The sequence below is a fragment of the Candidozyma pseudohaemuli genome (genome assembly GCF_003013735.1).
Source record: "Candidozyma pseudohaemuli strain B12108 chromosome Unknown scaffold00003, whole genome shotgun sequence".
In the NCBI taxonomy this organism is placed as follows: Eukaryota; Fungi; Ascomycota; class Pichiomycetes; order Serinales; family Metschnikowiaceae; genus Candidozyma; species Candidozyma pseudohaemuli.
In genome coordinates, this window is record NW_020194437.1 from 790,048 (window position 1) to 813,475 (window position 23,428).

A 23,428-nucleotide genomic window follows, 5' to 3' on the forward strand; every position below is an offset into this window, starting at 1 on the left:
GAACGGCCTCTCTTGAGATATGATTTGAGATACTTCTGTCCTTGCTTTCTTGTTCCCGTATTTTCCTCATTTTTCCAGCCGCTCTTTTGTGAGGTGCATTTTCATAGGCATCGAAGTGGGGCCGCGGATTTACTCAAAGGAGATAACATTCTCACCATAAATAACCGATGTACCCCAGGTTTAAAAACCTAAGTCTTTTTTCCATGACCACTCAGGGCACCCGGGCCATGTCCCGTCTTCAGCTCACGCAAAACCATCTTAGAGCAAATTCCTCGATCCCCCATTTTGAAAGTGTAACTGTTGGCGCTAAATACTCTCCAGAGTATAAGAACTATGCTGTGGATCCTATACTGAACAAGGTTGTGCTGTACTTCCACGATATTCCATTACTGCAGAAGAAGGAGGCTAGAACCGCCACCATGGTTGTGGAGGTGCCTCGCTGGCTGAATGGTAAATTCGAAATCGACCCCAAACAACCGGGCAACCCAATTGTCCAAGATATCAAGAAGAACAAGGTCCGTTTTGTGAGGAATCTTTTCCCATACCACGGATATGTGCATAACTACGGTGCTCTCCCACAGACCTGGGAGGACCCTACGAAGAAGAGCAATGTTGAGGACTTGTTTGGTGATGGAGACCCATTGGATGTATGTGAGATTGGAGCCAAGGTGCTACCCACAGGCAGTATTGTGACCGTCAAGGTCTTGGGCTCGTTGGCCTTGATTGACGATGGCGAATTGGACTGGAAGGTGATTGTTATCAACACTGAAGACGAATTGGCACCTAAGCTCAATGACATTGCAGATGTGGAGAAGGAGTGTCCTGGTCTTCTTGCGGCCACGAGGCTGTGGTTTAAGGACTATAAGAAGCCTGACGGCAAACCTGAGAACGTGTTTGCCTTTAAGGGTGAGTACTTGGGTGCTGCCGAAACGTGGGAGACTGTGGAGGAGTGCCACGAGGCATGGAGAAAGCTTGTGAGCGGCGAAACAGAGGCAGGAAAGTATGCCATCCAGAATGTCACTTTGGATGGTACTCCAGGAAAAAAGGATGCTTTTGAGTTCAACGATGACGTCTTCGTTGCCTCTGCTGTGTCTGATGCGCTCATTCCCGATGAGGTGCACAAGAGTTTCTACTACTAGGGTGATCTCGGATTGATGGAAAACGGAGGTGGTTTAGACGTTTGGTGTCTGAAAGCCACATACGATGGCAGCTACTGAACCAGACAGAGTACATAGTCGGTGCATCACCCAACGATGCGTTCAATAGCAGGGCATTCAATAGCGATGCATTACTTGAACGTGGCGTAGACATATTTGTCGTAAAAAGGTGATTTTCTTCAATCTACAAATTCAAAGTCACTATCATCCTGGCTCGGACCATTTTGCAGCCATTAGCGCGATGGTAGCAATGCCCAATACAAAGAACCCACCCGGCCACAAATAAACAAATCATAGCCCTTTAATCTAATACTCTATATCGCTAAATCCCACAAACCATATTTTACACCACCCCACGAGCTCTAATATTCACCAGATCACATCTGTCTGGAGTGTGCGCACCAATATCAACATGGAAAAAAAGCGAGTTGCAACCATCAACAACAAAGACTCCACGCCTTTTGAAGCCATGCCTGCCTCTAATTCCGTGTCCCGCTCGCGGGCGCTTCGGCCCATGGAGCAGACCGCCCTGTGGACGTTTGGCTCCGCATTGACCCTTATAAAAGAAGAGCCGCTGCTCCATATTCTCGATGCTTTGGACGAGTTTCTCTTGCATCTGAGAGAGGTGATTCTTCTGGCAAACCCGCTTGCTGGCGGGTCCAAGGATCTTGAAAAAGTTAAAGATATCACCTTGCGTGGGGTGCTCTTTGCGGATGTTCTGAAGAACATAGATATTGCAAACAAGCTTGCCAGGCTATTGAAGGTGGACCCCAAGGAGGCCTTGAGGGTGGTCACGCAAACACAGATGCGTATTCCAGAGTTCGAAGACGTCAAGGGCTCGCTGAGCTTGCTCAATTCGAGAATCAGAGACGAAAAGGATGAGGCCAGAAAGAACGACAAGATCACCATCTACGCCTCAATGCTCCTCAAGGAGAAACGTACCGTGCTCAGAATCGCCAGAGAATGCTTAAACAGACGTTTCAACGAAAACACCACCTCTACTATCCGGAACTTGGGAAGATCGCTTGTGTTGGACTCCAAGTACGCAGAACTGACGATAGATACGCTCAGCGAGGCTGCTATATCTATAACTTCTGGAGCCTACAAAACAGGTGTCGATACATTGGATGAGATTATTTATACCGAGACGCTCCTCTTCATGCTGGAGCAGCTATCGCTCTTGTGTGAGATCTTCGTTTCTTCCATCGGCACGAGGTCTGTGACAAAGTGGTTCGAGTTCATGGACGAAACAAACTTTATGGTTGACCTTGGCTCCTACGTTTCCAACAGAGAGTGCTTTGTTCTCCTCCAATCATTGGCTACAGTCGTATCTCTCCAAGTGCTCGATATCGAGAACCCCTTTGAAGCAAACGATCCATCCTACGTCAATGATGGAAAGGCGTTCAAGCTCATCAACGACATCATTTCCACAAGAAGCATCAACTCCATCGTCAACTACGCGTGGCTCATCATACTATACAAAAAGGCGATTGTGGTGGAGGAGTTTTCTGACTCCCTGTCAGCCTTCACCAAGGAAATCTCCCTCGCAGAAATCAATACCAGCATCACCTTCTTCACTGAGACCCTTGAACTGAGCAGTGTGTTCCAGGATATTATGAAGGTCAACTCTTTCCTCCATTTCGACGAGATTTACTCGATCGTATTGGCCAGCTTGCTTATGGTTGCCTTACCACTCATGCCCATGAATGTCGAAACAGCCACATGCGTTCAACAAGTGCTTAGTCAAGCGCCCCCTGCCGTGGTGGAAAGATTCTACGAGAACAGCGAAGTGATCAACGCCATTGTCTTGTCTCGTGCCAAGTTCCCTGTTAGCATTCCTCCATATCTCAAATTGGCCTCGATCAACGGTAACTTTGCATTCAGTGAGTTCCGTGAGCTCAAGTCGTACATGTCTGTTTTTGACAAAGAGGAGTTCGGCAGGGTTTGTGACATTGACTCTGAAAATACCGACCTCATGAAGCTCTCTGAAATGGTCGACCTATATCCACCATACGAAGTGAACAACAAGCTTTCGCTTCTACTCAATTCCAACACAAAAGCAAAGGTCATTCCTTCCAATGAAGATGGAAAAGTGCTTGTGACTTTCTTGTACAAGTACAGTGGATGGGCATTCCTCGGTAGAGTTGTGCAAAACATTTCCAAGACATTTGACATTGCGGACAAGCAGAAGATGCTTGTGCTCAATGATATGCTTCATTTGCTCGTTCAGACTAGTTCTCAGGTCTCTCTAGAAGACTTGAAGGTGGCTCTTGATGCCATGTCCGCGTACACCGATGACTCTGACATTTTGGAAATCTTATTCCGTTTGCTCGAGCAAGGATTGCACAATCGTGATACGGAGATACTGACGAAGGTGGTCAAGCTTCTCACCAATCTTTTACCCTTGCATTCCAACAGAATCTGGCCCCACCTCTCTAAGTCATCCTTGCTACCAAACAGTGGAAAAGAGCCTTTTATGTCTATCATGTTTGGCTCCATTGAAATGGTGAAGGGAAGCTACGATTTTACCGTCGCATTGACCAAATTCATTGGCGCCTTAGCACACAATTGTCTCACAAACAAGCATGATTATGCTGATGTTCTCAAGGCAGAAGTTCTCGGGGTGATGGTCGAGCATGCCATTGTCGTTTTTGAAAGCTTCATCAATTGCAACTTCAATGATGGCTTGCAAAAGCTTGAATTGGGGATTTTGCTTCTTGAAGTGTTCCTCAAAATCATCACAACTGTGTTCGACACTAATTCGGGCAACTTCAAAGACAATGAACCTGCCAAAGAATTCGTCGGCTCTGCTCAGAAAATCCTTGATGCCTTTTTGGCACAGGAGGATGGCTCTGCTCGTGCTCCAATCCCAATTTACAAAATGGTGAGTTCTGTCGCCTCTTCCATGAACTACTACGACTTCAGAGATGTCACAGGCTTCTATTCCAAGCACTGGATCAATAGTGCCTTGTCATTTTCAAAAGAATTGATAAGATGCAGAAGTCTCATCACCAGCAAGCCATCTCATTTTGAGAAACAAATGTTCTCCCAACTTCAGAATTTGGTGAAGATCTACTCACGGGGCTCATTCAGAAGACCTGTTCTTGACTTGATCAGCACCTTGACAAGTGGAATTTGGGAAGGAGAGCAAATGCCATCCATGTTGTCCCACTTAGGGCGTGAACACTCTCGTATCTTCTTGCATTCTTTGGCATCTGACTTGAACAACTCCTTTGATGACTACGGTATCAGAATCTCTGTATATGACTTACTTTGCTCGATCTTGGAAGCTAGTCAAGAGGGTTTGTCTGTGTTGTTCATCAGTGGACGTGATGTTTTTGGTGGATCCAAGAGCGAAACTCCGCTTACAATCTCTCTTTTGGCTGTTTTGAAGAAGAACGTCAACGAGATCAAATACTACCCTCCTTCGGTCACTGCCCATCTTCTTGACGCAATCTCTTTGGCCTTCAACTCATGGACGATTGCAAATGAAGACAATAGCGATGAACACTTCGTTAAAGAGATGCTCAAGCTTCTAGATGATGATCTTGGTGACGGTCACTTCAAGAACCCACAAGATTATATCGCCGCTTGTTACAGGAACAAGGTTCTTGCGAAAAGTGCTGAAATCTTGTCACTCATTCTTTTCACGACCAAGAACGAAAAGACAAAGAACTTGATAATTAAAGTACTTTACAAGGACTCCTTCGTGGAGAAGTTGCCTCGTCTTTTGTGTCCCACATTGAGAAAGGGTCCAACACTTCAGTCAATCTCGGAAGAGTTTGAAGAGCACTTCTCCAAGTACAAATTGTCCCAGTTTGCAACATCTGTCAGAAAGAGAAACCGTTTCAGTGCCAATGAATTATACGAGATTGACATGATGAACACTCTTTTCCAGTCAACTCCTCAATGGGTAGGTATTAGGGATCGAATTGCGGATTGGAGTGCTCGTATTCAAAACTACTACTCCCAAGTTGCCATTGCCAAGTCCATCGGTGCACTTATCACTGCTTTGTGTCGCAGATCGCCTACAAAAGACCTTGCTCGATACTTGAAACTCACGCCTGAAATTCTCACCATCAATGTTGTTGAGGAACCCTACATTCTTGCGACAGCAACGCAGCTTCGTCTTGAAAGGGTTGAGCTTTCTTTCTTACTCTTCCAGACAAATGGTGGAGTTGAAAAGGCTGATAGAGATACCAAGGTTGCTCTCAAGGTGATTGAAAAGGCATCCACGATGCTCAACGCTGCTTCTGACTTGAACAACACCACTCCAGTCACCCAAAGAGCCTTGCTCAGGTTAGCTCATATTGCGCTTTCCATACTCGGAGAAGATCACGAGCTTATCATCGCTAAGTTCAGTGTGCTTCGAGACTTCTTCAATCGTGTGGTTTCTCAAGGATCGAGGCTCATCATTATTCAGCTTCAGAATGATGTGTATCTCTCAAGAGCAGACAAGAAACACAAGTCGCATGATTTAGGCGAGCTTCTCAATGACTTGCGCTTGGTGATCTCGATCTTCAAGTGCTACGTGATGTTCAACATCCCAGATTCGCTTCAAAGAGAGTTGGCGAACTCCTTAACAGACAACAAGACAGTGGACAATTTCCTTAGCCTTTACTCATTCTCGCACTTGATTGTGGTGAACGAGGAGCCTATCTTTTCTCATTTGACTCTCATGTTTGTCCAGCTCCTTCTTTCGGTGGATGTCTTTGCTGAAAAGTTCATCAACAGAAACATGTTCATGGTCATCAGAGAAAGTGTGATTTCTCAACCGCTTCGTGAAGGTGGTATTACAATTGAGAACTCACCTCAGCTCCACAGGAACTGGACGACCGGAATTCTCCCAATTATTTCGGCCACTTTGCTTGGACCTGGTAACAAGACGGAGGTCTTCAACACAATCAGATCATTTGGAAGACAGATTGCCTTCTGCATCGAGAGTTGGGCTAAAGACTCGCGGTCTCTCCATGTCTCATCGGCCGTTACTTGGGAAACCACCCAGATTTTGCACTTGTATCTGATTTTGAGTGAAATTGCAAAAGCTGAAAAAATCAGCAGTGACAATCCTACAAGCGTCGATATGGCCATTCTCCCAGGCCTTGAAACTCCACAAAAAAGAGAGGATTTGATGGACTACATCAGCAATTTGCTCAAGCACCCCAAGTTCCTTTCGTCTATCATCGTGCCCAGCACGCCAGAAGAAGCAAAGATTCTCAAGAGTCACGATAAAGTACATGAAGAATTTGTCAGAGGTGTGATTCTGGAGATTTCAGAACTCAAAGACTACCTCAGCTGAGGAGGTGCTGCACAGAATGTGGATGTTGATACAACGCGACGTTGGATTATTCAGTCGTACATCATCTCGCCTTGAACGATGAGCTCCCCGTTCTATGTTTCCGCCCCAGGAAAAGTCATTCTTTTTGGAGAGCACTCGACTGTTTACGGTAAGCCTGCCATAGCTGCCGCGCTCAGTCTCAGGGCCTACCTTCTTGTGAATCCAAGTGAGGATCCAGATGAAATTTGTCTTGAATTCCCAGACATTTCGCTCAAACACCTGTGGAAGAGACTGGACATACCTTGGGACGCTCTCGAGCCACTCATTCAAAAACATGAGGGCGTTCCTGTGGCTACTGACGAATTGGTGCCTGAGATCTTGGACCAATTGTCGGACTTGTTGGACATGGAGGACCAACGTACTTACATCACTTGCAGATGTTTCTTGTACCTATACACCAGCTTGTGTGGACGTGATACCCCAGGCTGTCATTTTGTCATCAGATCCACCTTGCCCATCGGTGCTGGCTTGGGTTCTTCCGCCTCGGTGTCTGTCTCCATTTCTACGGCACTTGCGATCTTGGGTAAGCATGTTGAGTACCCCACAATCGCTGCAAACAGCAGACAACACAGCAAGGCTTCTAAAGACACCAATTTCATTGACGCATGGTCGTTGATGGGTGAAAAGTGTTTCCACGGTAACCCTAGTGGAATCGACAATGCAGTTGCAACACATGGGGGAGCTGTTTTGTACCAGCGTTTCGGTGGACCTGGCAACGTGGCCGTGCGTACGAATTTGAGAAACTTCAGTGGTATCAACCTTTTGCTCACCAATACGAAAATTCCTAGAAGCACAGCTGACTTGGTCGGCGGTGTGGCCTCCTTGAGATCCAAGTATCCCAAGACTGCGGAACACTTGCTTCTGGCCATGGGCGAAGTAGCTCAGGAAGCTTTGGAGGAGATGCTCAAGCCAACGGCTGACCACAAGGTGTTGAGCGAGCTTTTCAACATCAACCACGGCTTGTTGGTGTCTCTCGGAGTGTCCCACCCTGCTCTTGAAACCATCAAGGCCATCGGAGACACAAACAAAATCGGTGCCACCAAACTCACAGGCGCTGGTGGCGGTGGATGTGCTATTACATTGCTTTCGCCTGAAGCTGACGAGGCTGCGTTGGCCAAGGTCAAGGAGGAGTTCCACGAAAAGAACTTTGAGGTGTTTGAAGCACAGTTGGGCGGAAAAGGTGTTGGTGTCTTGCAGCTCAAGGACAGCGATGCCACGGAGGTGTTTTCGTCGGAGAAATTCATGGAGCACGAATCGAGAGAACACATCGAGGAAGCCATTGGCGCCTCAAAACTCGCCGGCTGGCGTTTCTGGTGAGAGTTAATAGCAGCATGATAATAATGAAAGCATAGAATTAGTTTGGTCTAAGTCTGTATTAAGGCCGTGGCTGGCCAGTCAGGGCTTGGAGGCCCGACAATAAATATCTAAATACCTCTATTGAACTCGACCTGCTCGATCTTGTTGCCGTTCTTGTCCTTGAGGTCATGGAACTTGTCCTCCAACTTCTGTGGAGAGACAATCTCACGCTGTGGGAATACGGCAAGGGCTGGAGGTAAAGCAACAAGCGCTGTGACGAAGATAAGGCCGATGTTCACGGCGGTTTCGGTCAACTTGGACTTGCCCTTGAGGAATCTGCTCTTTTGGAGTCTCACCAAGATCAAAGGTGGAATGGCCATGACGGGGGTAGCGTTGATGACACGACTGGCGGCGGTTTCACCAACAGCGTAGAAAGCAGCCTTCTTAGACGAGCCCAAGTCGTTGCCGTCCTTGTCGTAGACAGAAATGCCCTTTTTCAACTCCTCGCTTCTCATCAAGAAGACGTTGGCAATACCGGCAGAAACCACAGCGGCAAAAGGCACCAAACGCCCCAAAACCATCTTGGTGTTGGGCTTCAAGCCCTTGAGCTTTGGCACAATGGCATTGAGGCCGAGAGCCACAGAACAGGACGCCGTAACGGCCATCGTATAGTTTGTAGCAATCTGCTTGGTGGTCAACGGGTGCAGCTTGTTGGCGTTGGAGATGTTGATGGCCACGTTCAACGACTGGTTCGCCACCTGCCAGAACACAGTGCCCATCGTGCCCAAGCCTGGCGTAAGCATACCAGCCGTCACCACCAAGTTGGAAAGCACACACGAACTCATCCGGAACGGCAAGAAAACGGTCTCGCCGGTGTCCGGGTGCAAGGCCGAGTCCAACACTTTCTTGGACCGCCAGAAGTCGGGCGTGAGCTTCCCTGTGACGCCGTTTCTATAGTCCCACACGGTCCTCTTGGCAGCTTCAATGTCTGAGGAGGTGTTGAGAAGCATTGTGGGGTCCAGGATTTCGGCACAGTGCTTGACACGGCCCCAGTATGTGGAGAGGTCGAAGCGAGAGTCTGGAAGCGGCACCGGGCCGGGGATCAGAGACGCCATAAGGAAGGTGTAGTTGGTGTTGATAATTGTGCGAAAGCGGGCCGGTGAAAAGTGGAGGGATGGAGGGAGGATGGTGTGGAGAATTGGGAGGTTTGGTAAATTTTTGAGTTTTGCTAGAATATAGAGAGTTTTTTCTGGATAGCTGGTTTTGGGTTTAGTGATGGCGGTTTAAGGTATAGGCTTGCTTGTGACACATCGTGGTACCCGCGTGGGCTGAGTGAGATGAGATGCCCGGTGGTTGGAGTGGCGTTTGATTTTGGGGATTTGCTTTGGATTCGATTTGATGAGGTTTTGTATTGGCAGAAATACGGTCGTTTTGGTGAGTTGGGGGTTTGAATTAGCGGGCCATGATTGGCTGGTTCGTATAGGTGTATGTACCATCACGGTGATAAGCCATGCAAGGTGTATTTCAAGGTGGGAGGAGTGGTCTATTAGTAGTAAAATTGGTCAATTTGGATATTAGTCTTGGGTGGCTTTCAGAAATTATTGATTTAGGGAAAGTACCGCTATTTCTAAGCGTTGGTGGAAATGGTTGCAAAATGTACCTAGTTGAGGCAGTGCAGTTAGTCATGGTCAAAGAACGAACAGCTGCGTTCGGCATATTCGTTGATGGACAGTAATAATAATTAGCTTCTTAAGAAATACGTAGCTTTAGAATATGTCCATCTTGATCTTTGAGAAATGGGAATATTTTGTGATTCCGACTTGACCAAATGCTCATGGCATGTATGACGCTATGGAAACACCACCCTACGGTCAAACCACCTTCCATCATCGACACCACAATAATTTTCATGACTTCCTCTTACAAAAACACAAATCTCTACAAATCCAACAACTCCCCAACCCTCTCCATTCGCTTCAATCTACATCCACCTGGGGTCCCCATCACCGTCCTGTTTACAGATGCGCAGGTACTACTCATGATCCTAGGACTCGGAGTGGACCTCGTCCATATCCTGCGGTTCTCCCGGCTCCTTTCCAAAGGAGAGCCATTCACGAAAAAGCTATATGAAAGAATACTCCATCCACGGGAACTCGCCCAATTGAGGCTTCTAGATGAGAAGTCCACCGCCCAGTTCATCGCAGGCAGCTGGGCTGCCAAAGAAGCGGTATTCAAGACATTGGAGGAAAAGGAGCAGGCGACTTTTCAGTTCAAGCAGTGGTACCGCTATAAAGAGGGGAAACGCCCTGCCATTGGCTCAGAAACAAGCAATGACTCTTTCTTGTTGAGTATATCTCACGATAACGACATGCTCATAGCCACCGTGCTACGGCAGGCAAAGCAGCTGAAGAGATGACTTTTAAAGCTGTAAGTTTCCGGTTTGGCCTACACCCCACTCGCTCTAGTTAACAATTACTAATACACATTTCACCCTCTATTCCCACTCAACGGTGGCTGGAGGCTTGGAGGTGATGTCGTAGGTGACACGAGCAACACCGTCAACCTCGTTGACAATTCTGGAGGCAACTCTCTTGAGGAAAGAGGCCTCGAACACGAACCAGTCGGCAGTCATGAAGTCCACCGTCTCAATGGCTCTCAAAGCAATCACCTGCTCGTAGGTTCTCTGGTCACCCATGACACCGACAGACTTGATAGGCAAAAGAGCAGCAAAAGCCTGCGAGATCTGCTTGTACAAACCGGCCTTCTTGATCTCCTCAATGAAGATGGCATCGGCCTCTCTAGCAATGGTAACCTGCTCCTTGGTCACCTCACCCAACACTCTGATAGCAAGACCTGGACCAGGGAAAGGGTGTCTCCAGACAAGGTCGTGGGGAACACCCAAGAGCTCACCCAAGTGACGGACCTCGTCCTTGAACAACTCTCTCAATGGCTCGATCAACTTGAGCTTCATGTCCTCCAACAAACCACCGACGTTGTGGTGGGTCTTGATGGTCTGCGATGGGCCCTTGAAAGAGATGGACTCAATGACATCAGGGTACAAGGTACCTTGCAACAAGAACTCGATCTCCTGGCCGGAAGCAGGCTTGATCTTGGCAGCCTCGTCCTCGAAAACGTGGATGAAGGTGTTACCGATGATCTTTCTCTTTTTCTCAGGGTCAGTGACGCCCTTCAAGCGGCCCAAGAACAAGTCCAGGGCGTCCACCACAGTCAAGTTGATGCCGAGACCCTCGGTCAAGGTCTTGTAGACGTTCTCGGTCTCGTTCTTTCTCATGACACCGTTGTCGACGTAGATGGCGTGGAAACGGTCGCCAATGGCCTCCTTCATGATCTTGGCACCCACGGTGGAGTCGACACCACCGGAAACGGCACCAATGACCTCGGCAGTAGGACCCACCAACTTCTGGATTCTGGCGATCTCAGTGTCCACAAAGTTCTCCATGGACCAGTTGGCGTTGGCCTTACAGATCTCCAAGGCAAAGTTCTTCAACAAGATCTTACCGTTGACGGAGTGGGTCACCTCGGGGTGGAACTGGATACCGAAAATGGGGTCCTTCTCGTGGGCAATAGCACAGAAGGGAGAGTTGTCAGAGGTAGCCACGGTCTTGAAACCAGTAGGCAAAGCGTGCAACTTGTCACCGTGGGACATCCACACCTGGGAGTGGTCCACGCCGTCGAAAAGGGGGCACAGCTTGTCCTCCACGTTCAAAGTAGCAGGACCGTACTCTCTCTTGTCGCCTCTACCAACACCTTTACCGTTGATCCAGGCCAACTCTTGCATACCGTAACAGATACCCAAGATAGGCACGTCGAGCTTGAACACGTCGTGGTCAACGTGAGGAGCGTCGTCAGCGTAGACGGAGTATGGACCACCAGACAAGATCACACCCTTGGGCTTCCAAGAGAGCTCAGCGATCTTCTGAGTACAAGGCAACATCTCAGCGTAAACGTTGAACTCACGCAACCTTCTGGTGATGAGGTGGGAGTACTGCGAGCCAAAGTCGAGAACAAGGATGGTGTCGAACACCTTGGACACTTCCACGGGCACGTCGGGCACAGACATGGTGAAGGGGTAGTTGAAGAAGATGGGGTCTAAAATTTGTGCGATGTGCGAAGTACGTAGGATGCGATGAGCAGTCAGGTGGACCCAAATTGGAGAAGTGGGGAACGGGGATGATTTTTGAAAAATCGGTGGTTTTCGGGTTTAGTGGGTGTGGATTGGGTGTTGGTGGAATTTGGGCCTGTGGATCCGCCGGGTTCCGTTTCTGTCGTGGCGGCTAAGTTGTGATAACGGTCCGCGGGCCGAGGGACGGTGAAAAGTGGGACTTTTCGGGGAGCTTTTTTCAATTGAGGGGGGTTTTTGGGGTTTTCAGGTTGGAGATTTTTGGTTGGATGAGTTTTGGTTTTGTAGGTTGGGTGGTGTTGGATATGGCGTGGCGGCTGACTCCTCCAGGCTAATAATTAGCGTTAATGAGGCACCGGTAAGGCGTGGTGGGGGACAAAGGTGGGGGAGGGAATGTGTTTTCATTGTGTTTTGGGTAAATTGGAGGGATCTAGCTAATTTGTAAAGAAGATGTGGTTTTCTTTGGCCAGAATGTGGGTTTGGTTGTACGGCTGATATAGGTGGTTTCGCAGCCATTCGATGCCCACCACGTTTCTGGTAGCAGGGTGAGAATGGCCATATGGCGGGGCCATAGCCGGTTGAAGAATTTCATAGTGTGCTTTTTGGCTATAAATCCCTTCCGTGATGTAAGTTTTGAAGTTTCACTATGTGGAGTGGATGTGTCTCACTGGGTCTCTCGCTTTTGCACCCACATTACAAAGACACCCCAAGGCAATTGACTACGTTAGAGCTAGCCTCAATTGTTACCTTTGTCTTGAATAATTGCCGGTTAAACTCGTTTTCTGACCAATCGACTCCTCCCTTTCTCCAATCAATCAATCTCCACAAATGAGATCACTTCCTCCGCCTCGAGTCACACGAAAACGGCGCTGGAGACGGTTCAAGCGGTTCGTCAAGGGCCTCTTTCATCCACATTCCTACGACCTCCACATGTTCGAAAAGCCCGATTCCATCAGCCACATCAGAGGGTCTAGAACACAAAGAACCGTGGGATACGGTATTCGGACGGTCGGTGCACTAGGCCGTTGGGGGTGGCGGAAGCAATAGCTGTGGGAGGTATGTTCAGACATAAGCATAATAATCTTATTTGAATCGAACATTCTGTTTTACTTCGGTGTAGTGTTTGAACGTTGGGTTCGACTTGCTGGTTTGCAACTACTTTGTGAATGCAGCGCAAAAGTGATAAATGTGAAAAAGGCATGAATAATCGAGTTCATTTAAATTGTTGAATTTATTGGCCGATATGGGATAATTGAGGCTATTTCTACCCACAGTAGCGAGATACGATTGATAGGAAGGTTTGTCATCGATTTAGTTATGGTCCTGTGAGACGTACTAGGGAACCAAGTCAGAGTCGAACAATACTAGAAGTACAAGATGAATATGAACGTGGCGTTCAATTGCGCCATTTAGGCTCTTCTAAAGATTTTGACGGATTGTAATTTGGGAGATTTATGGTTTTATTCCACCTCTCTGACGGTTTTGCACCCAAGTACCACTATCACAGAACACCTACGGGCTACCATCGAAAAGAAAACTCGTACCACAACCACGAATCCTACCAAGTGGGTATGAGAGAATAAACCAAATTGCAAAAATCTTAACTATAGGCTCTCCAGTCATCAAAACCCGTCAATCTCGCTTCCTCACACCCACCACTAACAGACTCACCACAATCGTCACTACCACCTCAAATTTCTCCCTCTCTCCACAAATATGTATAATAACGTAAACAGCTCCAACACATAAACCCATCTCTCCAACATCACTCCCATCATATATTATCTGCCCACCCACCATTCCTCATAGCAGCCTCCACCCTGTATGGGGCTGCGAGTTTTCCAGATGCTCATCGCAGCACCTACTACTACATCAATATGGCCGAGGACCAGGTGAAAATCGCCCTTTTCACGAAGGAGGACGACCAGCTGCTCCATGTTCTGGATGCGCCTTTGTTTGTTCCCGCCACCTTGAAGCGGTACGGTTTGTCGGAGATTGTCAACCACCTTTTGGGCCGTGAGGACGAAGAGGCAAAGCCCATTCCGTTTGACTTCTTGATCGACGGCCAGCTCTTGCGTACATCGCTCAGCGAGTACCTTGTGAAAAACGGCCTTTCCAGCGAAACTTTCCTCCATGTCGAGTACACCCGGGCCGTGCTTCCGCCGCTGTTTTTGGCGTCCTTCAACAACGAGGACTGGGTTTCCTCCGTGGACACCATCAACAACGCCCTGGACGCGGTTCAGGTCATTTCCGGCGCCCTGACCCAGCCGCAGATCTTGTCGGGCTCCTACGACGGTGTCGTGAGAACCTACAACATGAGTGGTCAGGTCGACAAACAGTATGTGGGCCATTCTGCGCCTATCAGAGCTGTCAAGTGGATCTACACCCACCGTGTTGTTTCTGCCGGTAACGACAGACAGCTTCGGTTGTGGAAGACGGCAGCGGACCCCACGGAGGTGGACGAGGACGAGCCTGAAAACGCCAAAACCTTGGCCATCCTCGATGCCCATAAAGCACCAGTGGTTGACCTAGATGTACACCAAAGATCACAAAGAATTCTTTCCGCCGGCCAGGACAACATTGTTGGCGTCTGGTCGACAAACCCAAAAGACATGAACCTGGTGGAGCCTTTTGCAGCCACCTCCCTTGCATCTTCAGCGCTGAAAAAGAGAAGAAAGATGGCGCTCAAGGACCAGAGCGTCAAGCACAGAGCGCCCTTGTCGCTTTTGGAGGGACACTCGCAGCCCGTCGAAGGCGTTATTTTCGATGCTGCCGACCTGACGGTGGCCTACTCGGTCGCTCAGGACCACACCGTGAGAACATGGGACTTGGTGACCTCGAAATGTGTCGACACAAGATCCACGGGATTCTCGTTACTTTCTGTTTTGCAGTTGCCCGAGGTCAACTTGCTAGCTACGGGCTCCTCCGCCAGACACATCAACCTCCATGATCCCAGAACGCTGCTGGAGGCTACTGAACTCCACACCACCAAACTCTTGGGACACACCAATTTCGTGGTCAGCCTAGCAGCATGCCCAAACAACAAAAACATGTTTGCCTCGGGCTCCCACGACGGCACCGTGCGTGTGTGGGACATACGGTCCAACCAGTCATTGTACACTATCAAGAGAGACCTGGGAGAAGGCAAGGTGTTTGGAGTGGCCTGGGACCCGGAGATTGGCCTTGTCAGTGGTGGAGAGGACAAGAAGGTGCAGATCAACAAGGGCAACGATATTGCCAGGGACTAGGTTGGTGGATGCATACATACGTTAAAGATTCTATAGAGCGAGGTGTAGTTGATGCTATGCTGGGTTCTAGCCCTTTCTGGAGTTGCCCTGCTGGGAGGAGCTCCACATGGACAAGCCGTAGAAACCCTGCCACATGCTTTCTCGGTCGGTGATGTAGCCTACCACGGGATCCAGCGTTTCAAGGGTATTGACGACTTCGGTGTCCTTCCAGCCCATGCGTTTCCGTAGATGCTGGATTTCCTCGGCACTGAGCTCCACCTGGGCAGCCGTTCCGTACTTCAAGGGCCCCACGTTGATCCAGTAGCCGTTTTTCACTGGATTGCGCTTGGACGGAGTGGTAAGCTGGCTGATGACGTCTAGATAGTCCATGAAGTTCTCGGCGGTGTCCACGAAAAACACAGAAAGCACCACGACGTTCTTGAAGCGGTCCCTGTTGGGAATGGTGAAGTAGCGGAAATCGTCGAGAAGAAGATGTAGATTGGCTGGTTTCTCTGGCGTGGGTAGGCTCTTTTCACGGAACTGGGACAGCGTTTTCACGAAATTCAGGCACGAGTGGACGTACGGAAAGAACTTTGAGGTCTCTTTCTTCAGGTAGACGTACTGGTTGCATGCGTGCATCAAGCCTGAGAACTCCACAGCATAGACGGCACCAAAGTCCATAAAAGAGGCGACATCGTGAGCCACACGGCCTAGACCGGAGCCAGGAATAACCACACACGTATCAGCAGCCTCCTCTTTCGGTATAACTTTGGAAAGCTGGCTCTGCAAAAAGCTCAAAATGGGCTGTCTTTCCACTTCACCAACATCAGTCCAATCACGCACAAAATGGGTCAATGCCTCCACGACACGGTAATTCGTGCTGCTCGTATTCGGCAAGTTCTTCTCTGCATCAAGCAACGAGAAGTCCTTGTAAGTCAAGCCGTAGTTGTGCTTAGCGCAGTAGATCACATCGTCCATGATCCGCTGGTTCTTGTCGATACACCCGTCGATCTTCTTCAATTTCTGCGTGTAGCCGGCGTCCTCACACATCTTCTGCTGTCGCCACGAAAGCATCTTGAAAAGCCGGCTCCGGCGGGCATTGTAGTTCTTGCTGTTCTTCAGATAAGCGTCCAAGGACTTCATGGCAGATAGCAACTCGATTTTAGACGTTGCCGCCAAATTTTCGAAATTCCGGTGTTCCTCCGGGGCATTGGCATCGCCGCCGCTAAATAGAGCCACCTTCCGTCTCTGCAGCCGCTGAATCGCCAGTCTGACTGCTCGTTGGAAAACACTGCTTCTAGAGATCATGTTGGTGCTTACAAACACCGCAGCCAAAAGCGGCACCTGCGAGCGGACTAGCAAAAAAGATAGAAGTCCGTAAACAACAGCGAACAGCGCCAAGGCAGCTAGCACGATTTGGTAGTCTGGAAGGTGGTTCATCAACGTGAGGTTGAGCTGAAGAGTGAGACCTGCGTAGGAGGCCTGGAGGGTTGATAGTGGTTGTGGCGGATGGTGATGCAATGAGGTTTTGGGGTTTTGATGGAGATGGTGGTGTTTCTTGAGATAAAAAGGTTTTTCTTTTCTTTTTTATTTGAGGAGTATCGAAGTTTGTGGTGATATTTTGTGGTGATCTATGGGGAGCTGGTGTGGAGCTGAATATGCGATTCCCACATACCCAGCATAAAGCGGTCAAACCAGGTATTTGATTTTTTTTTTTTTTTTTTTTTTTAGCTTCAAAGGCACTTCAACTTAAGAATTACTTAAACGAATAAAACCGTCCCCAATCCACTTTCAATGCCTGAAATGCCTCTGCTGGACCCTGGTCGACCCGCGACATTGTCGCACCGATTGCAACGCTCCATTAGGCAAAGCGGTGAAACACCTTCGAAACATAAAAGGCAGCCTGATCCCACCACTAATTCTCCAAAATGCTTTGCGACATTATGTACTCTGACGAGTACAAGGAGGTGATGGACAAGCTACGGACCTTTCTCGAGCAAAAGACATACAATGAGGAGGCACTTGCATTGACCGAATCAGCCTTGGAGCTTCTAGCTGCTCACTACACAACGTGGCAGTACAGATTCACCATCGTCAAGGAAATAAAAAGAGACTTGTTTGAGGAGCTTGACTGGTGTGAGCTCATTGCGTTGGAAAACGAGAAGAACTACCAGATCTGGCACTACCGCCAGTTGATCATCGAGGAGATCTTGAAAGACGAGGAATTGGCAAAGAAGTTCAACTTCCACCGGGAGTATCCTATATTGAGCGCAATGCTTCAGGAAGACAGTAAGAACCATCACGTGTGGTCGTACAGAAAGTGGTTTGTGGAGCGGTTTCTGCTTCATGAGGCTTTGGAGGAGAATGCCTTTGTGGAAAGCATGCTAGAGACAGATTTGCGGAACAACAGCGCCTGGACCCACCGGTTCTATCTTAAATTTGGCCATGACGACTGGAAGAAGAATGTCGAGCTGGAAATCGCCTATGCCAAGCTGAAGATCGAGATATGTCCCCAGAACCCTTCGAGTTGGAACTACTTGAGGGGCATCTACAGAAAAGCAAAGGGCGATATTGGGGAATTGAGGTCTTTCTGCGAACCATTGGCCGATACGAGTGCCAAAGAAATCAAAAGCTCTTTTGCCTTGGAAGCGTTGGCTGACATTGATAAGGCAGCTGGAAACAAGGATGCAGCTGCAGAAGCGTACCGTTTATTGGCTGAGGTGTACGATCCGATCAGAAAGAACTACTGGACGTATGTCCAGAAGACGCTTTGACGAAGTAATGAATAAACAGAACTCAGGATGAGAAAGCAGGATTTGAGGACCCTGATGAGCAGAACCCGATAAATCTTGACAAATGGATGAACAGAGAGGCACTGCTGCATGAACCGAGTCGGGAGAATTTGACCGAAATTATTTTGGAGTTCTTTTGGGGGGTTTTTCGGTATTTAGTTATATCCGATCGGATTGCAGGCCGCCTTCAGAAGGGGTCTAGGGGTTTGCTCGGCATGTGGCTTGATTGTTAGAACTGGGCGGATTTCATGTATAAATAACGTACCGAAGGTTTTTGAGGTGGCCTGGTGTTAATGCTTTTTTGTATGAGGTCATTCTCACTTTCTCATCGACCAAGCATGTTTTCAGCATCGATAAGTATGGAGCTTTTTCACCACTCCTCTGAATTCAAGTAGGTTAACTTTCAGGTGGAATTTAGATGTAGGGGGCTGATTCGGCATGTCCTTCCTCTACCATATAAGCGAGGTAGATCGCTTGACCCGGGCAGATAGCACCAAGGTTGTTCTAACAACTCTTTCAGAAGAAAAACTTGAAATCAAGAAATCACAAAAATGTTTGCCAAAAAATGATCGAGAAAGTCTCATTTATATAAGTATCACCCAAAACCTCGCCTCGTTTAGTGTCAGTTTCAGCCGCACCTCGACCGGGATCAGTGGCTAATTCAGCCTAATTATGCATGCGTATTCCTTAGGGGGTCCATGAATGAAAAATAAAAGTTCAAGCCGGGGAAGAAAGCAGATCCATGCACTGGTTTATTCCGGTGGTTGGGGTAGACGACCGGAAGTGAAGATCCCATTATCTGGGGCTACAATGTGCTGGATTGAGCTTGTGACTAGATTTTGAGAAGGTGCTCATTTCATGTATTTATAGAGTGAAGTATTTCTTGAAGTTCTGATATAAGGGAGTTTTCTTTTTTATTTTCTTGGTGACTTTCTTCTTCCTTCTTCAATTGCATCAATCGAATACGAGAATCCGTAGCATGTAGAGAATAGGGAGTACTGTAGAATTTCAATGGTAGGTATGCCGCTAGATAGGTAATATAGGTATGTAGGTAGGCCGAATTTGCATTTCCTTCCTTTACCCGATAGGCGAGGTAGATCGCTGCATTCGAGGAAGTATGCACCAATTCCCCAGAAGACATGAAGTTCAAGGAATTTTCATCATGGTAGGCATAGTAACAGAAAGACAAAAGTGATTTTAAAACCTTCGCTACTACATCTCTGTTGAAAACTATTTCAAAGCAGTAGCACCTTAACCTGACGGGAACAGAGCTTAATAGGTATTGCATGCGTTTGTCTAGGGGTTTCCTTAATAACTATTTAAACAGGGGTACGCAAGCAGATCCATGCAATTTGATGCATACTTTCCGATGGTCGGGGTAGCACCACCGGAAGTGAAGACCCAAGCATTTGCAGATGACTCCTTCTAAAACTGACTATAAAAGGGGGGCTTTCCCCAAAGAGATTTTTTTTATAAGACATCACGCTTCCATTCAAAAAATGGTCTCTGGCTCTTGGTTGAAATACCCAAAGGCGTTGGAGAACGCTAGCTTTGGGTTCACGTCTGTTTGTGCCTATGCCCTCTCCGTCTTTACAATTTTATTTGCCCATGGATACCTCATCCTGCTTTTGTTTCCTTTCAATGCCATGTTTACCGGAACACAAAGCAATCATCTCAACTTCCTCCCAAAGCTGGCGAGAGAAAATTACGATGCTGTTATTAGAAGCCAGGTTGAAATTGAAGTTCAGACATTACTTCAGGAAAAAAATGAGAAAGTCGCTAATATAGTTTCTGAAACGCTCGAAAAAACTTTAAACAAGAGTCGTGATGCCCTGATCCTTCATTTTTCTGAGGCTTCGAAAGAGCAGTTGCAGCATTTCGAAAGCGTACTCGGCTGCAAATCTCATGACTTTTGCAATGAAGCTTCTTCTGACGAAGGGTCCATCCTCGGCACTGAGGATGTGGATATGCTTGACTCCAATGACAAAGAAGCTCGGCACAAGCTCACAGAGGAAGCTAAGGCTACTTTTAGCCTGAACATGAAAAATATGCTAGTACCGATGATGAAGCAATTACTGAATGAGATGTCAGAAGAATGGGAAAAGTCGTACAAAGAGGTATTGGATCAGGTACTCGAAGAATATCACTCTGAGGGTGCCGAAATTGTTGGTCGAGCTTTAGATAAGGCAAGAAAGAGGATGCTATTTCACCACGCCCTAGATTACCCGTGGCCACAACCACAATACGTTGAGACTGCCAAGTGTGTGATTTTGCTACTCTTTACTCACGATGTGCTGTTTTTCGTTCTATTTCACAGAAGTAAAGCCCACGCTATTCTTTTTTGTTGTACCAGTGCGCTTTATTATTTGGAGACTTTGAGCACCATTTTCTTGTTGGTGTGGGCCAGCTTTAAGTATTATAACCACAACGTAGGAGGACCTTACAGTTTCTATACATTTTACTTGTTTGGTGCCGCTGCTTCTTACTACGTCACGTTTTTAGGGTTGACGGAGGAAAAAGGAGATTCTGATCTGAGACTCGCCGGTGCTCCAGACAATCAGGAAAATGATTGTCAACCTGATGTTGGTAGGAAACAACTCATTGAGCCCGTTAAAAAGAATGTCGAAAGGAGATTGAATGAAATCAAAAAAGATGAAGTGTTCCCTGTTAGTGGCAAGAAGGAGAATCGGAGCCTCGAAAAACAGACGGATGCCAACGAGCCTGACGCACGCTTGGGAGTGGTAGATGAGATTAACAGTCAGGCCACCGAAGAGTCAGAGCAAGCGCAAAAGCTGGAAGAATTTAAAGGTAATGAGAAGGATGTTGTGCGGAGTTGTTCAGCTGGAGAAGCCTTTTATTAAACTACATCCAGATATAACAGAATTTTATTCTGCGCATATTGAAGTGGGAGAACCTCTACAGTGGCTGAAGGTTTGACTCAATTGAAGAATGAATTAAGTACTTGTTCTTTTTGATTGAGAGTTTGTTTTTTATTTGTTGTTTGCTTTTTAATTGTTGTTTGCTTTTTAATTGTTGTTTGTTTTTTAAGAAAAAAATTCCGAGAAAAGGGAAAGAAAAAATAGAGAGTATACGTTGTTTTATCCTAATCTAATCCGAGATGTAGTATTCTCAATTCCATGTGTTGTTAGTCTGAAGGGCTTAGAAGAGTTACATCTGTAACTTGAAAGACAAATATATAGCCCAGCTAACTAACGGAGTTGAATTGAATTCTTGACCGTCAGCCAGGAATGGTCAGCTATGTTAGAGCAAGTGCCCTAACTTGAAGGGTATTTTTGGGCTGCAAGATTGAGGAAACCTCCTTGGACCTAGCAGATATTTCTCGGTATTCAAGATTGCCATGTTCGCTTTCTTTCTACTATCCAAAGTTCAAAACTGCCAATAGATGGTTCATTTTGAAGTGAAATCGCTGATTCCGTAATGAGGCTGCATCACACTAGATTTTCTATTCTATATAAAAGCTCTCTACCTCGCTGAGGTATAGGTCGACTTGACTGGATAGTTGATGAATAGTAGAGGATCCGTCCTCTTTTGCTTCAAGGCTGAATTTGAGTTGATAACCTTCGTGAGATGTTTTTGAATGAAGAGATGGTTGGCCACAAATATTGATAATGAGATAATCCACAGGATTTTGAAAGACATAGTTAAGCCCCTTTGGGGTTCTTGTGACAGTTGTTGCAATTTTATCAAAAGAAAGTTTGAATGTGAATAATTCTTGCTCTGCAATTCGACCTTGAGGCGTAAGATGAATTGTTTGTTTAGCGATTTGGACAACCAAGTTCTGAAAGCTGGAGTGAGTATGTGGAGCATCGATGCTGAATTTAAGGATCCGCCCAAAATATAATTTAGGGCTAGCCAAAAGAGGCTGGTCTTGAAGTGCTCTGATGTAATAGTTTCCCGAGGATGATTCATAATTGTTGGCAAACTTTTCTTCATCAAAAACGTGAAAGCTCTTCGATAGAGGGAATGATACTTCACGATCGAAGGAAAAACCGCATGTGCTCTTCAATTTCCAGAATCCATTAGATGCAACCAAAGCAAAATCATCGGGCTTCTCATCTGCTTCATTATCATCAATCTTTTGAGTGTTTTGGGAAATACTCAGCTTGGAAGAGTTGGCGGGGCTGGAAGAATAAATTGTAGTGATCATAACCACATTATCTCGTTGGCACAGAATACAAGTTTGGTGACCCAAGCAATTGTCAATCTTTGAGACTTCCTCAAGCACATGTTCTGAAACATTCTGCACAATCATGGTGTCCTTTGGGAACTGGTCAATCAATACCACATCTTGCACCTTGCCTACTTTTGAAACTGCCGTTTTCTCGGATAGCTCCGTCTCCATAGCGACTTCTATATCTAACTGAGTGGAGAGACTTGATGAACAGGGCTTTTCAGCCAGAGAACACTCAAGTTTGAGGTCAAGTTCAATCAGATATGCCCGAGTGCAGCCATTTGATAGAAAGGTGGGTCCTAGGTTTGGAAGGTCACAATTGAAGACTGATTTATCGAGCACTGATACATACCCATCAGCTGTTTTAACAAATTGCAGTAGGGGGAGCTTGATATGGATATCTGAATCTTTCAAAACCCGCATTCTGGATTCTTTGACGACTCCATAGCTCCCTTGTTGCAACACCTTAAACTGAAGATTCTCCACGAGAGTGACAGTTACATGCTTTATACAAACATCACTATCACAAGAACACAAAGAGGCACTCTCCTGTCTGATTTGTAATTCCAAAAACCTTTTGATGCTTGAACCACTCCTCACAATATTGCAGGGATGCATCAACTTGTGTGTCTTGGGTGCCTTGTAGATCGCTATTGCTTTACAATTGATGGGACCGCCGTAAATCTTTATCTCCTCCTGGGAATCTATGGCATCATACCACTCTTCGGGCTCCTCATGGGACAAACCAACACCGAGAGGTATTTTGATATCGCCAACTTGAAGACATCGTACACCGACTGACGCTCTGTAACCCCAACATTCCACCCATTTTTTTGGCACTACCAGAAGTTGGTGCAACTGAATAAACAAGAACACAATTCGGCCACGGCCGTCCTTGAGATTAGGGAATTGTCCGAATCTCAAAACACCTTCAGCAATCTTAGCACGGTCCATGGAATGTGCTTTGAGTGAAATGGACCTCGCCTTATTTAGCTGCAATTCACTAGCGGTCCAAACATTGCCCTGTATTGTAAATGTGTGTGTCTCATGGGAGACGTAATTTGAAGAGTTCTTCTCAACTTCGTCTGCAATTGCTCTGGAGAGAGACTTGGGCCATTCGTTTTTTTCAATGAAACACAAGGTATCGTAGGTCATATTTGCGGTTACCATAGTGGATTATTACGGGTTTATATTTCATCTGATGTTTGCCGAAACGTTGGATTATTTTACACTTTTTGATTGACCGTATCAGTGGTCAGCGGTCTCACCAACATAACCTTGCATT

The 23,428-nt window shown here is 47.0% G+C and overlaps 10 protein-coding genes across 10 annotated transcripts; 6 read left to right on the forward strand and 4 right to left on the reverse strand.

Annotated features, from left to right (window-relative positions):
• Positions 1-203: 203 nt before the first annotated feature.
• Positions 204-6,456, forward strand: NUP188 (Nup188p; the record flags this gene model as incomplete). Its single annotated transcript, XM_024857493.1, has 2 exons — positions 204-1,125; positions 1,586-6,456. 2 exons carry the CDS (start codon positions 204-206, stop codon positions 6,454-6,456), a joined length of 5,793 nt encoding a protein of 1,930 aa, XP_024714629.1.
• Positions 6,457-6,534: 78 nt separating this feature from the next.
• On the forward strand, positions 6,535-7,812 carry ERG12 (mevalonate kinase; the record flags this gene model as incomplete). Its single annotated transcript, XM_024857494.1, has 1 exon — positions 6,535-7,812. One exon carries the CDS (start codon positions 6,535-6,537, stop codon positions 7,810-7,812), a length of 1,278 nt encoding a protein of 425 aa, XP_024714630.1.
• Positions 7,813-7,919: 107 nt separating this feature from the next.
• Positions 7,920-8,906, reverse strand: C7M61_002109 (uncharacterized protein; the record flags this gene model as incomplete). The annotated part of the gene is made up of 1 exon (XM_024857495.1): positions 7,920-8,906. One exon carries the CDS (start codon positions 8,904-8,906, stop codon positions 7,920-7,922), a length of 987 nt encoding a protein of 328 aa, XP_024714631.1.
• Positions 8,907-9,829: 923 nt separating this feature from the next.
• On the forward strand, positions 9,830-10,207 carry PPT2 (holo-[acyl-carrier-protein] synthase; the record flags this gene model as incomplete). Its single annotated transcript, XM_024857496.1, has 1 exon — positions 9,830-10,207. The coding sequence occupies one exon, from the start codon at positions 9,830-9,832 to the stop codon at positions 10,205-10,207; it is 378 nt and encodes a 125-aa protein (XP_024714632.1).
• Positions 10,208-10,285: 78 nt separating this feature from the next.
• GUA1 (GMP synthase (glutamine-hydrolyzing)) lies at positions 10,286-11,872 on the reverse strand (the record flags this gene model as incomplete). Its single annotated transcript, XM_024857497.1, has 1 exon — positions 10,286-11,872. One exon carries the CDS (start codon positions 11,870-11,872, stop codon positions 10,286-10,288), a length of 1,587 nt encoding a protein of 528 aa, XP_024714633.1.
• A 1,937-nt stretch (positions 11,873-13,809) lies between these two features.
• On the forward strand, positions 13,810-15,180 carry YTM1 (Ytm1p; the record flags this gene model as incomplete). The annotated part of the gene is made up of 1 exon (XM_024857498.1): positions 13,810-15,180. One exon carries the CDS (start codon positions 13,810-13,812, stop codon positions 15,178-15,180), a length of 1,371 nt encoding a protein of 456 aa, XP_024714634.1.
• A 66-nt stretch (positions 15,181-15,246) lies between these two features.
• Positions 15,247-16,599, reverse strand: C7M61_002113 (uncharacterized protein; the record flags this gene model as incomplete). The annotated part of the gene is made up of 1 exon (XM_024857499.1): positions 15,247-16,599. One exon carries the CDS (start codon positions 16,597-16,599, stop codon positions 15,247-15,249), a length of 1,353 nt encoding a protein of 450 aa, XP_024714635.1.
• Positions 16,600-17,087: 488 nt separating this feature from the next.
• RAM2 (bifunctional protein farnesyltransferase/protein geranylgeranyltransferase) lies at positions 17,088-17,933 on the forward strand (the record flags this gene model as incomplete). The annotated part of the gene is made up of 1 exon (XM_024857500.1): positions 17,088-17,933. One exon carries the CDS (start codon positions 17,088-17,090, stop codon positions 17,931-17,933), a length of 846 nt encoding a protein of 281 aa, XP_024714636.1.
• A 1,517-nt stretch (positions 17,934-19,450) lies between these two features.
• Positions 19,451-20,812, forward strand: C7M61_002115 (uncharacterized protein; the record flags this gene model as incomplete). Its single annotated transcript, XM_024857501.1, has 1 exon — positions 19,451-20,812. The coding sequence occupies one exon, from the start codon at positions 19,451-19,453 to the stop codon at positions 20,810-20,812; it is 1,362 nt and encodes a 453-aa protein (XP_024714637.1).
• A 622-nt stretch (positions 20,813-21,434) lies between these two features.
• Positions 21,435-23,313, reverse strand: C7M61_002116 (uncharacterized protein; the record flags this gene model as incomplete). Its single annotated transcript, XM_024857502.1, has 3 exons — positions 21,435-21,511; positions 21,702-22,283; positions 22,818-23,313. 3 exons carry the CDS (start codon positions 23,311-23,313, stop codon positions 21,435-21,437), a joined length of 1,155 nt encoding a protein of 384 aa, XP_024714638.1.
• Positions 23,314-23,428: the final 115 nt, after the last annotated feature.